We start from the raw sequence: 17,327 nt of genomic DNA, 5'->3' as shown, positions 1-17,327 counted from the left end.
TACTACTGCCGCGGTTAAACATAAGATTGCGAAAAAAGGAAGTCCCGAAACGCTTTTATGGCATCTTTATCTCAAACAAGACAATAATAAATTTGGCATGTTGTCATTCATCTACTCTGTAATTCTTTTTCGTAATTTGCCTGCGTGTGCGCAATAGTTTTCAATCGAGCAGCGCGACGGAGCTCGTTTGTCGCAGTCGCCTTCGCTTGAAAGTCGCGTGCTATGCATGCGGTTGGGCCTTTACAAAACCTGATGCGTTGTTGCCTCCGCAACGAAGGGAAAAAAAAGAGTTCTCCGCCCGCGTCTTTCTCCTCCCGTGCCATCTCAGGTTTTAGCGGGAGGGCGTCCGCTCTTCGCGCTGCGTCGTCTGCTACCTTACAGCTCCGACTGCCATGACCGATACACTGAAATCTAAGAATCCTCGCATTTCGGGATATAAGTTCGTAGTACTGAGGTGTTAAGATTACACGGGAATTAAATAACGATCGTTATTCTGAAATGTTCGTTATTCTGAAGTTTGTAGTAGTGATGTTTTTACATTGAAACTATAAGCAGTCGGCACGTTAATTTGAAATGTTCGTTAATGTGGTGTTCGTTGTAACGAGATTTGACTGTATACCGTATATACTCTTGTAAGGGCCGCACTTTTTTTTCGAAATTTTTGCTTGGTGCGGCCCTTACACGAATCAGGCCGATGACAGCTCACCAAAGGTCTGTACTGTTTCCGCGACAGTAGCAGAGTGTAAGAGAGTCGCAAATGACATTCCAGGAATGTTTTTATTAAGATTCCATTTCGCTATCGCTGTCCTCGTTCTCGGAAGAGCTCGCCTCGGCGTCGGCATCCTCCCAGAGACGTTCATCCTCAGCGCCGCTCATGCAGTTTGAAATTCCAGTCACTTTGAAGCTTTTCGCGACTGTTTCAAATGACATGGCACGCCACGCACTCAAAATCCACGCACACACTTGTTGTAGCGATGCCCGCTTCAGCCGTCCTGTAGGGGTCTTCTCATGATGGCCTCCAGCGATCCATTCCGAGTAGCATCGGCGAAATTCCGATTTAAACGGACGATTAACGCAGACATCGAGCGGCTGCAGCACACTCGTCAGTCCTCCAGGAATGACGGCCAAGTCCGTACGAGTCGTGGCGAGTCGGTTCTTCACGCGGTCCGTCAAGTGGCCCCTGAAACTGTCCAGAACAAGCAAGGCTTTCCGTTGTAACAGGCCTCCAGGTCTGTTTGCCCAGACGGTCTTTATCCAATCTATGACGAGTTCCTTGGACATCCAACCCTTTTCCTGGGCACGTACGATGATTCCCTGAGGGAACTTCTCTTTAGGGAGAGTCTTTCGCTTGAATACGACGTACGGCGGAAGTTTTCTGCCGTCTGCCGTGATGCACAGCATCACAGTGCGTCTTTGACGTTCTGCGCTGGTCGTGCGCACAGACACACTTTTCGCACCTTTTAAATCCACTGTGGTGCTTTCTGGTGCATCGAACCACACAGGAGTCTGGTCCGCATTCCCAATTTGGGAGAGGTCGTACTCATGCTCCCTCCTGAGACCATTTACAAAGCGATGGAACTTAATCACATGGCTTTCGTACTCGCTTGGAAGCCTTTGACAAAGCGTTGTTCGGCGCCGGATGGAGAGCTGATTACGGTTCATCAACCGCGTAGCCCACCCCCGACTTGCCTTGAATTGTGCCTGGGGTATTTCCATGTGGCGAGCGATGGCCAGGGCTTTCACGCGGATCATGTCAGTTGAGACGGCGTAGCCGTCCCTTCGAGTGTCGATAACATATTTGACAAGTTCGCCTTCGAGTTCCGGGTACTTGCACTTCTTTCCGCGAAATGCCTTTCGGCTCCTGTTGGTAGCGGCGAGGGCATCTTTCTGTTTCATCCAGTAACGCACGCGCTTCTCATCGACGTCAAATTTGCGTCCAGCTTCTCGCTTGCCGTGCTCCTCGGCATATTCAATCACTTGCAGTTTAAAGGCTGCAGTGAAAGATCTCAAGTGCCGGCCCATCGTCCCTCACCTGCGATGGCTCAAACAGGGCTCACTACTACAGACAAAGTGACACCGACAACACCGATCTGAAGAAACACTGGCAAGCTACCCACACGAAGCCAACGATGCGCCACACAAAGCAATAATGGCGCCGTCGAGGTCGGCGGAAGCGGAAAAGCTGGCAGCGCCATCTAGCTGCAGTTTAACTAACTACACTTTTCTGATGGGACTTTTTGAATTTTTTTTTTTCGAAATTCCCCCTCCAAGTAGGGGTGCGGCCCTTACACGAGGGCGGCCCTTACACGAGTATATACGGTAGTTGCTGGGAGGCCCTACAGACAAGCATATGATGAACATGCTTTTCAACAGGGTGCATCGGCAGTTTAAGGGAGAATTGCAGGAAAGGGGGGCATATAGAGCAAACTAACAAGGATGAGAAGAAAAAGAAAAGCATGCCTGCTGCAGTGCTCTATAATTCACAGAAACTTGAAGTGCAACAATCGCTATAGCGACTGAGGAACTTCATGTGAATTCATGTTAGCTGCCCAGTCTTGGAGGCTGTGTTCTGACCTGGCTGCTTGTCTGTGGTGTACACTTCACATCGATCTCTGCATTGAATGTGTACACGGTTTCTTTTTTTTGGTTTTCATTTTGTGTGCGTAGTCATTTTTTTTTCTTGGGTCTTTATGCTATTTTGTCTGCTCCGTGTAAAGGCCAGTCTTGGAGCATTGAACTTTCAACATGCCCATTCAGTCGCCGACAGTTTATTCGGACACTGAAAATTTGGACGTGCTCATTTACAGTCAACTGCCGGTTTTTCAGGCGCTTTCACAGCACTGTCACGAGCCCCATGGACGTCAATGTATAAGAGCGTCCAAAATTTCGGACACTGAAACTCTTCGGCATCTAATTTTTCGACCTTCTGCTGCAAATTGCGGGTCCGAAAGGCATTAATTGAAGACCCCACCTCTGCTGTGTCTTTCATGTCGTAGGTTCGAACCAGCGCTTTCGCGAGTCGATCTGTTTGCAACGGTAGCAGAGTCCGAAAGTCAGCTTTGCCACAATGTCGAAATGTTCTTGGGTGAAGCAGACCAGAAATTCAAAGGGGTCGCTATCACGGTGCCATGCAGCAATGTCTTTACGGATAAGCAGCGGAAATGCACGGAGGCGTAATGGCGGCAGGTGGCAAACGCGCCATTACGGCTTAATCGCTGACAACCCTTGCGATAAGCATCTTCAGTTAACTGCTCGGTAGTGCACGTGACCTAGCGCAGTTGCATGCGTACTGCATGCATTTAATAGGCCAGAACCCAAACGTACCGCGCCGCCATTTATGCAGCTTCTTTGTGTGAGACCGCTAAGTGCGCCGCATAGACGCATTGCCTTCACGAACGAATCCAGCTCACCATTGCCGTGCCCGTGTGCGGTCAGGAACGGAGGGGGCATTGCGAACCCTTTCACGACAAATGCATGCGTACGGTACAGCAACAACACAGTGACGGCGTCAGCTTTGTTGGCGATGTGCTGCACACAACTAGAAACAATCGGCTTCACATGGCAGCAAATGCTGCGTTTACGTGCACACACACATCAGGGAAAGCTGGACGAGTCGGTCACTCTTCAGTCTGTCTTCCTGTTCCATGTCATAGTTTCCGAACGCTCCATGCGAGAGAGCCGTAATCTATTCCGCGCTTTGCTGGTATCAGCGGCGCTCATCACAAGACACAAATTTGTAATTGGCGGTCACGTAGTTAAGCGGGGTTCGCGGCAGATACCGAATGTATTTGCGAGAGCCTGAGCGCCCACCAAAATGCCTGATAAATGTACTGGGAGGCACTAAAGCTATTTCGGACGTGGCTGTAGCAATTTGACCGCTTGAGGGGAATAAAAAAGCACGAATTCATTTTTTCGGACGATTTCGCAGGCCCTAGAGAGTCAGAAAAATCGGACGTTGGCTGTATCCGGACACCTTCATGGCACCGCCACTCATCCCATTGAAGTAATATAAACTCACGGCCGAAAATTCGGACGCCCCACAGTGTGCCGTTCGATTTTTCGAACTCTGGCCGACTGATCGAGTGCGAAGTTGAATGCCATGACAAGCTGTCAGTGATGTTTACCATATTTTTGTTAGGTTGCCAGCACTCAAATTTTGCACTGGCTATAGCTGGAGCTTGTACCAGGGTCAAAATTCACGCAGAACGCAAAAATTACAATTGCAGTTCTTGAAGGCTCTCTTTGTTGGCTACACGTAACGGGGTTGCCTTTTGGCTTTAGCCAGTATTCATTGAATGGCTACGACGGCCGAACAGCAAGCTAAGCCAAGCCAACCTTAATCCGAAGTTGCTCGGGAGTTTTTGCCTAGTTGGGTAATGAGATCATCCATCAGCTGCTCGAACCAGTACATGTGGACAGTGACTGCTATGATGACACACCTCCCACACCACAGCCATCAAATGGGGATTTAGCGTAGGCCGTTACAGTGCTATTGCCGACCTACAGGAGTGGCCAAGCACTGGACGAAATACAGGCCGACTTGGTCGCACGTAAGCGTGCATGTGTGCAGACGCGCATTGACAAGTTTTTTCCGGCCACTGGGCCTCTAGGTGCTTTTGTTCTAGTGAATCCTTTTTTTTTTTGGACTCCCAATTATCCGTACTTTTCGGCGGTGCCCGCAAGAGTCCGAATAAACTGTCGGCTACTGTATTTAGGAATCACTTCATGTCGCTTGTGGCACTTTGTATGGTCAATCCCATAGTCAAGCCAGGCCAAGCTACGAAGTCAGCAGGGCCATCGTACTCCACGGCTGCCTGGGTCAGCTCACACTGCCAGCTCGCGACGTGTCGTACGGGAACGGTCAGACATTTGTGATGTAACGGTACAGCTGGGGCATTGAATGCTATGAGAGCTATGCCAGCACTGGCCGAAAATGACACAGCAGCTGGGAAAACACAGTACCCGTAAACATAATAGTGGGATATTCTTGTATATTGATATTTTTCTACATTAAATTTTGACTTCAAATTAAAGGGCAGTTCCTGACCAATTTTTTGTGTAATTGTGGGGCCTGCGTTCCAAAACCAGGGCATGAATATGGGGCATTTCTTAGTGTGGGACTCTGGTTTTAGTTTTGACCACCTGGGGTTTTTTAGTGTGCGCATAAGTCAAGGTGCATTGGGGTTTTTGCACGTCTCCTACATTGAAACATGGTTGCTGTGGCGAGGTATCAAATCTGCGTCCTTGAGCTTAGCAGCGCAACACCTTACCTGCTAAGCCACCACAAGTCCTGCCCAATTTTTTTTACACAAAGCAGGGGTGCAGCAGCAGTGCCAATTGCGCCAATTTGATACAATTTTTTATTTTTGCGCCAAGCTGAGCCAAAACTGTGAAATTTGTTGAAATTGCACCACGCTACGGCAAAATGCCTGACCAGCTTCAAAATTTTCTCAGTTGCACAAATTTTAGCGAGAAATGGAGGCCGCGTTGATCGTCTGCAGTGTGGGCATCATCATCCACTACAGACGAACAGACCCTACCCCCCCCCCCTTCCCGCTAAAGAAAAGGAAAAAGTCAGTTTCACTGCCAGGGCGAAGCAATCAATGCGATAGCAATAAATTGTTATACGAAGTGAGGCTGGCAGCAAACTCTTGCATCTGATCTCGCGTAACTCTACAAAACGTTGGTGTAAGATAATATGGCCGCTCCAGGCAAAGATGCTCTTTCTGCACAGTGTCTTCGCATTGAGAGCACAGCACGTAGGAGGGTATAGGAGCCACCTGCTGATGGCTGCCGAGATAGCGCGCGCGCCAGCAATCGCGACCGCGCCCTTAGAATCAAAGTTCAAAGTTGCTGCTCATGCCTTTTCATGCTTGTTCAAGACGGGCGGGGCGTTTCCTCTCTGCTTTGACAACAGGCCTCCCGAGCGGAGTGGTGTTATCGCATTACCCTCCGAGCGACGTAGATGGGCTGGCTCGTTTGATCTCTGCTTCAGCCGCGTTCGTTGCCCGCACTCGCACGCTTTTATCCGCGGTAGAACATACTGTGCACAGGGGATGTTATCAATTTAAACTTTATACAGGACATGACGGCAAGAACCAGTCGAGAGTGTCCATATAATTGCTATTGCAATAAAAAAAAGGACAGTGGTTCTCAAATTTCCTGATGCTTGTTTTATTGCGCGCAGAACACTTTTTAAGCCACTTTTGCCACGATACACTGGTGTCCTGCGGAAAAGCATACTGAGATTCAGAAGGGGCTCTTAGTACTAGCTGTCAAGGACACAGCGCATTTTGTTCCTTAATTACTCATTCGTGCACGCGCTGTGTAATTACAAATACTACAGGTCTTCCCGCTCAATTTAATCCAAGTGCCAGTCAGTTTAATCCAAGTGCCAGTCGATTAAATTGACTGACACTTGGATTAAATTCAGCGGGAAGACCTGTAGTATGATCGCTGACGTCTCAAAAATTATTGCCAATCATTTGGAGCTGCTGTGTATGGCGTTTCTGTGGCCTTGAGAAACAATAGACTAAAATGTACGCCAGTTTTTTTTTTTTCACCACCTCCACTTGCTCCTGCTTTACGAATCTCCCGAATTTCGAAGTTGCCAGGTTCGCAGGTCCACATTAGCATTTGCAGTGCCTGTTGACTTATTTGACAGGCCCTGCAAATGCTAATGTGGACTTGGTCATTCTTCGCACTGTGGGGCGGCTCAACACACTGCTTTTATTGACATAGCAGTGTTCACGTGCGCTGTGCACGAGTTAGCTGATGTTGAATGGTTTGTACTTATTTTTGTTTTCTTTTCTGAAAGTAAGCCTTCTTTGTTATAATGCTCCAAATTTGAATTTTTGTGCTCCAAAAGCAACATTTTGCTGCTCCAAAAATTGCTCCAAATCCTATTTCGGCTGTTGCACCCTGGAGAAAGGGACATCAAGCATGTGCTGTCCAAAAATAAAGCATTGCAATTTTGATGCTGAAGACCTCTGGCCATATGGCATTTCGAAAGCCTTAAAAAAGTGCAGGTTCCATACACTGTAGTGGTGAATGCAGAGGTGAAGCTTTCGTTCATGTCCCCTTTGCTACTGTCGCTTTCCAACACAACTATTGTGGGTGCCCAAAGCTGGACGACCCAACCAATGCAGCTTGAAAACTCGTAAACCGCAAATACAACTGCACTTGTAATTACAGTGTCAGGACGACTTCAATGACTAACTTTTCTCACAGCTACTATCACACTTGCAACATGTATGCAACTTGTGCCTGAAAACTTGGGCAGTACTGTATAAAGTTTTACTAAGCTTATCATCTTTGGTTGTGATTTTTGTTTAGTGTTGTCGCGGTTCTCATGTATTAGTGCAGGGGCGCTCTGTTGTAATGCAATTCAATTTTTTTTATGCCTTGCTCTTGAATCCTTCAGGTTCACTGAATCCACCAAACCGATCCAGCCCAACACCTAACCAAAGCCCTGCTCCACCATCATCGCTTTCAACCCAAAGCTATGCGCAGCATGCAGCACATGGACAACAGGGTAAACACTTATATGTGCTTACAGTGTGAGCAATAATATGTCACTAGGGGCCCTGAACCACCTTTCCTACCTTGGTGAAAAAACATACAGCGGAAAGCAGACGCTGCTGTAAACACCTCGGCCAAATTTACAGTTGTGCACGGCAAGGAAAGTTTACAAGCGGAGCACGAAGATGCCCCTTTCTCAAGCGCCCTTTTCATAGAGAGACCCGTCCTCACTTCAGAGCTGCTGGTAGCTGTTGTATGGTGCCCAGCAGATTGCTGGTATTGGCCGATAGCTGACGTACAGCAAGAGCGGAATTTGGACCAGATGCTCTTCTTGCCATGGCGTGCCACTGCATGCTGGTGTCATACTCTATGATGTGTTAAAATTACGCTGTAGTAACACTACCGCACACTGGAATCACACAGGGAGAGAGTGATTGCGTTTCATGATGCACGCTCACGGTCATGACACACTGATGTAGCTTCTTTCTTCCTTTGTCATACCCTCCTGTGTGGCTGCCAGCGTCCTCATTGGCACAGAAGTAGAAAGCACTCAAGGGAGGATGTGGGGATCGTTACTAGCTTTTTTGTTTCCCCAGGTGGTCTAATACCCTGTCACACTAGCAAATTTAATGTCATTTTGAGCGAGTGCACTTACGCGTCCAGAATGTCACTTTGGTGGCGTGCTGCTACACGAGAAAGGAAAGTGTACTTTGGAAATGATTGTAATGGTGATGGGTACTTAAGCATATATTTGCGATTTCAGGCAACTGTTTTTAAGTACTAATGTGTTACAGCTATAAGCAGCCCTTAAAATTAACTTTACATACAAACGCGGTGGCTGCGGCCATTGCACAGCGTGTGCTGGGTATGCCCCTGGCGGTCGTGCCTGTAAACTGCCTGAGAGCGAGAATAGCAGAGTAGTTTTTTGTGGTGTAGTATGTTTTAATGCATAGGGATATTTTTAATAACGAAAACGTAGTTTAAAAAATGCTATGAACACCACTTCGGATAGTCATTTATTTAGACACTCCATCGCAGCAAAGTGAGTTTGGCGAACGCACTCGCCGTCAAGTGCGCTTTGCAGCGAGTGTCACTTAGTGTTCTCGTGTGACAGCGTGTGAATGACACTACTCAAACCTCAATATAACGAACACAGATATAACGAATTACTGGTTATAACGAAGTAAATGAAGAATAGTCTTGTCATAGATACAGTGCTACAAATAAACGTTTATAACGAATTTTTGGATATAACGAAGTCATTTTCGTGGCAGATGTCACTCTGTTATAATGAGGTTTGAGTGTAGCTGCGAAGTGCACTCCCCCAAAGTGCACTTAAGTTGCCCCATGTGACAGGGGTATTAATTTCCGGAGCCCTCCACTACAGCGTCCCTCGTAATCATATCTTGGTTTTAGGATGTTAAACACCAGATATTACTATTGACTTTTTTTTATTTCTGGACACAGAGTGCTGAAATTTGGCAGACACACTGAAAATCATATTAAAAAGATAAGTTAAAAATTTGGTGAAATTATCTTCATTATTTCTTGTTTTATAAGAATTTACAAGTTCCTTGCTGGTGGAAAGCCTGGCACAGTGATGAAACATGCTAGGAGGCTGGAACCACTTTGTATCTTTGCTCACATACTGTTTGTACTTAGACAGTGTTAGATTTTTTTTTTTTACAGCCCTAATAATTTTCTGCTGAACATTACATGCAAATGCATGTATCTTAGCTAATCGTTCCATGAAGTAATTATGAAATAAGAAAAGAATGAAAGTCTAAATAAAAATTTTAAGACTGTGTTGAAGTACAGCACAGTCTATGGATTACAGTCAAACAAACAGCATAAAAATCGGTCCAGCCATAGTTGTGCCATGCTTTCCACAAGCAAAGTGGCAGGCACAAAAAACTCTTTTGAGAAAATAGACAACAGTTTTCGTTGCAGTTGGCACTATACTGAAGTGTGCCAGGACAGCAGTAACTGGTGTCCTTGCCAGGGGGCAATCTTTTGGGCCTCTACTTCTTAACCTGGCACGATTTAGGAAGTTTTATTAGCCTTTGTCATTTACCACAGACGCTTTTGTGCAGTTCCCTCGAATGCAAGTGCACCAGGCTGCATGTGAACATTGGCCGTGTTGGACTGTATCGCTACTTTTGTGGCTGTGGAACATGTCATCAGGCACCCTAAATAGTGGTGTATTAGTTTGATGAAGCTTCGCGATAACCCCCTTGTCAACTACTAACGCCTACAGATTAATTTTCTTGTATGGTAAACTGCGCCCGCACCGCAGAGCCGACACCTTCTCGGTAGTCCAAAGCTGACGGCGACTTCGCACCAAACTATACCGCAGATGCATTTTCTCACATTATTAACTTTTCTGAATGAAACGAGAATGCTCTTGTGCTAGTGGGGACATTTGATGCCCATTTTACCGAAACGAGACCAAGAATGTGCGTGCACGAAGCTTGGGTCTCAGCGGAGGGGCGCGAGAGCAAGCATCGGCAGATCGTCTCCGAAGTAAAGCCGGTAAAGCGGCACTCGCGCGTCATCTGAGAAGTAGTAAGCGTTTTGATGATAAAGCGCTATGGTTTACATAGCTGTCGCTTTATTACCGTCCCGGCAAGGGATGACATGACTTGCTGACAACCCAGTTGGTACGCCGCAATCTAATCACCGGCTCTCCCGATCCACATGATACCGTCTCTCGTTTTTCTAGTACGAAACTAAAGAGGCTTGCATTTTGCCTCCCGTACACACGTCACCTTTTGAACAGCCGCAATTCGCGTGCTTACGACCGCGGAGGGATCAACACAGAAGTAAAGGAGATTGTCACGAAAGAAGGCCTAGCCGACGAGCACTCTGCTGGCAAACATAGCGGCCATTGCACAGCGTGTGCTGTGCAATGGCCGCAATAAGAAAATCGCCTCTCAGTGGTGTCACATGCTCCACCAATAGTAGTGCTGCGTACATCAGAAGGTTCGTGAGAACACCCTCCGATCTTTTGTTTGTGCTTTCTCTATGCGGTGATCGTAAGTAAGAAGGGTGGGAACGGAAAGGCGAAACTTTGAGCTTTCAAACCACGCCAACACGGCAGCGCTCAGTGGCGGTATAGACGAGATACGGCGCCCTTTTAGCGCGATTTTGAGCTCGGTCCCTCATAATACAGTCGAGCACGGATATATCGAACTCAAAGGGGATCGCAAATACCGTATTTACTCAAATCTAACGCGCACCTTTTTTCCGGTAAAACGAGTCCAAAAATCGCATGCGCGTTAAAATCGAGTATCGAAAAAAAAAAAAAACTCTTATCGTATTGCCATCGGCATTTCAAAATGGCCGCCTCCTACATGCCTGGGTCATTTCTGCCATTATTGTTTACGTTCGTACGTGTGCTGAGGAGATTGTCATCCCGTTCTGCGTTCGCATCGACGGCATGGAAGTGCCGACTCCGAATACTCGACGAGTGCACCACGATGCAGCATTTAAAAGAATAGTTATTACATGTGTAGAGACGGACGGAAATCGGGCCGCATCGCGGTCATTCGGAGTTCCCGAAACGTGCGTGCGAGACTGGCGCAAACAGAAGCAAAAGATTTTTTGCAGCAAAGCTTCACGAAAAGGTTTCAGTGGACCAAAGCAGGGCCGGTTTCCCGAAATCGAAAAGCGTTGATAGCGACAAGGCGTTGTCTGACAGCGACGAGGACTGATCCATTACGTGGCTCGTATTGCCGCCGTCGTGGTGACAGTTCCAGCGGCAATGCCCGCCTTTTCTTTGTGTTTTACTTTTTTGAAACTGTAGTTCTTTAAAAAGCCAAATACTTGTTCTTCTGAATGTGCAAAGTTTGACTCCTACAGACTTTTTTTGTTCGTTTCTCTCACGAAAAATGGGTGCACGTTACAATCGATGTATTACTTTTTTTTTTTTTTTTGGTCGCGGAAAACGGGTGCGCGTTACAATCGAGGGCGCGGTAGAATCGAGTAAATACGGTAGTTCGATATATGAAAAATTCGATATAAAAAAACTACAGGCCCCGAGACCTTACCAATGGTGGACGATTGCCTACAATCGGCGCATTCAAGAATGACAACTAATTCCATACGCACGATGCAACAGAATGTTTTAGTAAAGTAAAAAGTTGGCCAAGTTGATGTTGGTTCATGATAAACAGAGGGATGCGATACTACGACACACAAAGAGAAAGAAGGACACCAGACAACGCGCTACTAGCAACTGAACTACAGTCAACTGCCGATTTTTCGGATGCCCGATTTTCCGGACATGCTCGAAAATTCGGACGCTTTCGCGGCACCGTCACCAGCCCCATAGACGTCAATGTATTAACGTCCAATATTTCGGACGCTGAAACTATTCCACGTCCGATTTTTCGGACTTTCTGCCGAAATTGCAAGTCCGAAAGGCATTATTTGAAGCCCCCACCTCTGCCGTGTCTATCATCTCGTAGGTTCGAACCAGCGCTTTCGCGAGTCTATCTATGACAGTAGCAGAGTCCGAAAGTCAGCTTTGCCGCAATGCCGAAGCGTTATGGGGCAAAGCAGACCAGAAATTCAAAGGGGCCGCTATCGTGGCGCCGTGCGGCGATGTTATGGATAAGCAGCGGATTTCCACTGGCAGCTGGTAAACGCGCCAGTACGGCTTAATCGCTGACGACCCTTACGATAAGCATCTTCAGTTAACTGCTCGGTAGTGCGTGTGGCCTAGCGCAGTTACATGCGTACCGCACGCATTTAATAGGCGAGAACCCAAATGCGCTGCGCCGCCATTTCTGCTGCCTCTTTGTGCGAGACCGCTACGTGCACCGCAACGGATGCGTTGCCTTCACGGACGAAACCAGCTCGCCATTGCCGAGCCCGTGTGCGGTCAGGAACAAATTGCGCATCACGAACCCTGCCTTTCGGTGACGGGCTAGCAGACGCACGCGCGTAAGGGTCTTTCCTTTCTGTCTAGCCTCGCTCGTCACCGGAGGGCTCACATTGTTGTGCAAATAAAAATTGTTATTATTATAAATGCGTGCGTACGATACAGCAACAGTACAGTGACGGCGTCAGCTTAGTTGTCGACGTGCTGCACACAACTAGAAATGATCAGCTTGACATGGCAGCAAATGCTGCGTATCGGCGGAGATTCGGTGATGTGTGTGCGCATCGTTTACATGCGCACACGCATCGGGGAAAGCCGGATGAGTCGTCCGCTCTTCTGCCACAGACTTTGTGTTCCGCGTTATCGTTTCCGAACGCTCCATGCGAGAGAGCTCTAATCTATTCCACGCTTTGCTGGTATCAGCGGCGCTCATCACAAGACACAAATTTGTAATTGGCGGTCACGTAGTTAAGCGGGGTTCGCGGCAGATACCGAATGTATTTGCGAGAGCCTGGTCACGCACCAAAATGCCTGATAATTGTACCGGGAGGTATTAAAGCTATTTCAGACGTGGCTGTGGCGATTTGACTGCTTGAGCAGAGTAAAAAAGCATGAATTTGTTTTTTCGGACGATTTCGCGGTCCCTAGGGAGTGCGAAAAATCGGTCGTTGACTGTATTTTTATTCAGGAAAGACTTATTTATACCACCGTGCAATCATATCAAACTCAACGAGTCGACAAAAAACTAAAGCCTTGCGCTCAGCATGCCTACGTCAAGTGACCTTCTACAAAGGCTATCTCCCCCTCTTGCAAACTGATAGAGGGGTGACTGATGCAATCCTGCAGAGGGAGATTGTAGAGGCCTTCGTTATCTAGAGGGAGGGCCTATTGGCTATCCGGTTTTATAAGAATGTAATAAACATTACATAAGTAAACCTATGACTCCTCAAGTCAAGCGTTGGCGAATACGCTGACGACTGCTACTGATAATATAGACATCATTGCACCGTAGCATGCACTTTATTGTGATAAAACTGACACCTCTGCTCTAATGCGAGTGCTGACGTTACGTCGGACCATGAGCTACCATTTACGCTCAACTGCTGATTTTTCGGACATGCTCGAAAATTCAGACGCTTTCGTGGCACTGTCACAAGCCCCATAGAAGTCAGTATATAAAAACGTCTGAAATTTCAGACGCTGCACCTGTTCAGCGTCGGATTTTTCGGACTTTCTGCTTAAACTGCAGGTCCAAAACGGCGTGAACTCTTTGAGGGTCGTTTTTTTTTTTTTTTTTTTTGCCAAATGAGAACTGCCAGGGTTGATTTTTTTTTATTGCTGTTTTAAATTCTTCAGGTAGATCTATTTCAGAAAAAAGTAGTAATTTTTTTAGGGTAACCAAAAAATTGTTTGTGTTACCTCGGTGGAGCCGCTGGATTGATTGGCGGGGCCTTCGGCGCCGCTTTCTTTCTCCTCAGGACCTGAATAAAGTTCCTACTCACTCACTACAAACACATGGTTTATTTAGGAGTAACAGCAAGATAAATTCTAAAAAAAAACGCTGCAATAAACGCCTGTGTTGTTCACAGGTGTACAAATATAAGTGCACGAAGTGGAAGTCAAGTGGAAACAAGGGGGGGGAGAAAAGCCACTTTTGATCCAGTCAGCATAGTCTTGCCGCACACGCTTTTGAAATGTCGCTCACTTGTCAACATCTGAGTCTTAACTCGTAGGTAACTCCTCGTGTGACGGGCTGAGATTTACTGAAGCAGATTCTGATTTGGCAATCGAGCGGCGATTTCTCCGAATCGCCGCTAGACTTTCTTGCGGCAGAGAAACCGGTGTGCACTTCCATAGCGCAAGCAAACTGCGTGGGTGAGCGCACTGAAGAAAACTGTGTCGTTGTGAGAGAGTCCGGAAAGTGAAAACAAGTCCAAAACCTATAATAATCCTTCTTCTTATTGCCAACAAGACGGAAGCGGTTTTTGTGAGTGCCTGAAACAGGAAACTCGACCACAGCGGCATCATTTGTGTCAGTCAGCGCCTGCACAGAAACAGGCGTAATCGTGTACCGGGGAGCAATAAACGAGAGATTAACAAATCGGTCACTTTTTGAAAGATTCTAAACAAGAAAGGCGTCAGTTTTGTGGGCACAGCAAGCGGAAACCGGTGGGAGGACGAAACCAAAACCAGCCAGTGCACCACTGTAGTAAAGCATAAAAAAAATGGAGAGACATCAGCACTCGAAAAAAATTCCACGTATTTCCATAGTGTGGCAGCACATGTGAAGCAAGAGAAATGATCGAAAAAGGCGCGCGTTTTAAACATACAGGCAACGACGTACGTGTAGGTCTTTGGCTGTCTTGTGGCTGTTAGCGGATGACGTTCATGTACCGTAAAAACCCGCATATAGCTCGGACCCGTATGTAGTCCGGGGTGTAATTCGGGGATAGCAAACATGAGAAAAAAAGTTTTCACCCGAATATAGTTTGAGGAAAATGGAAAAAATGCATTTATTGACACTTTATTCATCGTCGTCGTCGGACGCACCCTCTTCCGAAGCTCCCTTGTCGGAAATGTTCTCCCACAGCATATCATCCTCAGTGCCATCAAGCGCGTTCGAGATGGAGCCCTTTTTGAAGGCGCGGCAAACGAGCGCCTCTGGAATGCAGGCCCAAGCCTCGACTATCCACGGGCAGAGCATCGCTGGCGAGGCCCGTTTCAGCCATCCGGCAGGGGTCACTTCTGGTTCTCCGGACCTCATCCACTCCACGTACAGGCGCTTGACATGGTCCTTAAATGGCTTATTAAGGCACACATCAAGCGGCTGCAGCTGTGATGTCATCCCGGGACGAGCTCGGTGCGGGAGTCGCGCAGCAGTCTCTTTACGGAGTCGGCCAGGTGACACCGAAACGTGTCGAACACAAGCATCGAAGGGAGTCCCAGCAGTGCTCCGGGCCATCGACACCACACGGACTTTATCCAGTCAAGCACTAGCGATTCGTCCATCCACCCCTTGTCCTGGCAGCGGACGACGACATTTTTTGGGAACTTCTCCCCCTTCGGCAGCGTCTTTCGTTTGAACACCACGTAGGGTGGCAGCTTGCGACCGTCAGCCGTGCAGGATAACATTACAGTTACCCACATTTTTTTGTTCCCAGTCGATTGCACGATAACTTGCCTGGAGCCTTTTTAATGCACCGTCAGCGCCGAGGGCATATCCAGGTAGACCGGCGTTTGATCCGCGTTGCCGATCTGGCCCAGCTGAAAGGGGACTGCCTTTCGCAACGCAATTATGTACTTTTCAAACGCCACAAGGTCCTCTTCGTAGCTCTCTGGTAGCTTCTGCGAGATCGACGTACACCGACGTAGGGAGAACCCAGCGCGGCGCATGAAGTGAGACACCCAATGCTTGCTCGCTTTGAAATCCTCCGGCTGAATGCCTTTGTCTCGAGTGATCTCCCTTGCCTTCGCTTGTAGCAGCTCGATGTTGACAGTGAGATGTGCAGCTCGCTGCTCCCGCACAAAGTCTGTGAGTTCTCGTTCCACGTCAGGAAATGCTCCATTTTTTGGTCCACGGAAACTTTTTCGCTTGCCGCTGCATGCAAAGAGGGCTTCCTTCTGCTTGCGCCAACCGCGAATACTCCGCTCATTGACTCCGAACTGCCGCTCCGCGGCACAGTTGCCGATGGTTTCGGCAGCAGCGATAACTTTTAAAAGCAGCAGAGTACTGCCTGCGCGGTCCTGACATGGCGTAAAATCACAGGAGCAAAATCGAGGCCGTCGTTATGGGCACCAAGTTGAAGCAAAGGCCACTGGCCGACTGACCAACCACTGTTGCACGCGGGGGTCTGTAAGACTAACACCGCTAACACTACCTAGCGCAGAAGCGCGCAGACACCTGATGATGATGATAGCACCGCGCTACGCCGAAACCAAAACTGGATTTGGGCCGGAAATTCTTGGGACCCGCATATAGTACGGGGCCGAAATTTCGCACCCTAACATCTAGAAAAAACCCCGGGCTATACGCGGGATTTTACGGTATGTCTTTGACCCTCAAAGGGTTAATCGAAGCCCCGATCTCTGCCGCCAGAGCCATATATACCCTTCGGGAGAGTTTGGCGATTCTTTCATCTCGCCGCTCTCCGCGCCCCGCCCCAGCGCCGCCCTCTTCTCGTGACGTAAACCCCCTCTCCTCGCCGGATTCTCTCCATATTCTTCATTAAACTTTTATAACAATGTGCTTGCACAACTTCGCTTTCGCAATTTGTGTAGCAGTGCTTGATTTCACGAATGAACAGCGCGTACATAACCTCAGCCGTGCGCCTGTCACGGGGGAAGACTATATATGGCGGACGGCGCCGGAGCGGAGGCATGGCGGTGACGTGATTGGCGTCATCGCCGCGCCGCGACGTCACTGCCCCGCCCATTCGCCAGACTCTCCCCATATACAGCTCTAACTGCCGCCTTTGTGATCTCGTAGGTTTGAACCAGCACTTTCACGAGTAGATCTGTTTGCGGCCAAAGCAGTGTCAGAAGGTCATCTTTACCGCAATGCTTAAAGACCAAAAATCGGAAGGGGCCACTATTGCGGCACAGTGCGGCGATGTCTTTACGGATAAGCAGTGGTAATGCACGGAGGCATGATGTATGGCTTTATCACTCATAACCCTTTATGATAAGTGTCTTGAGCTAACTGCTTGGTAGTGCATGTAGCCTAGCGCATTTGTGAGCGTACTAAATGTGCTGTGCCGCCATTGATGCTGCCTCTTTGCGCAAGACCGCTAAGCGCTCCGCACAGACGTGCTGCCTTCGTGAACGAAAGCAGCTTGCTATTGCCGTGCCCGTGTGCAGTCAGGACGCACTTTCGCGGCAAACGCATGCGTATGGTACAGCAAGCACCCCGACAGTGACGGGG

At 48.1% G+C, this 17,327-nt stretch overlaps 1 protein-coding gene across 1 annotated transcript in view; it reads left to right on the top strand.

The window, feature by feature from the left end:
- LOC119377801 (uncharacterized) overlaps positions 1-17,327 on the top strand; it is a 64,606-nt gene that overhangs the window by 39,476 nt on the left and 7,803 nt on the right. Inside the window, exon 8 of the mRNA XM_037647109.1 lies at positions 7,424-7,534. Within this exon, the coding sequence (XP_037503037.1) occupies positions 7,424-7,534 (111 nt within the window). The remainder of the gene's footprint in view (positions 1-7,423; positions 7,535-17,327) is intronic.

This window comes from Rhipicephalus sanguineus, chromosome 1 (genome assembly GCF_013339695.2).
Source record: "Rhipicephalus sanguineus isolate Rsan-2018 chromosome 1, BIME_Rsan_1.4, whole genome shotgun sequence".
NCBI classification, from domain to species: Eukaryota; Metazoa; Arthropoda; class Arachnida; order Ixodida; family Ixodidae; genus Rhipicephalus; species Rhipicephalus sanguineus.
This window is presented reverse-complemented; position numbering and strand designations above follow the sequence as displayed.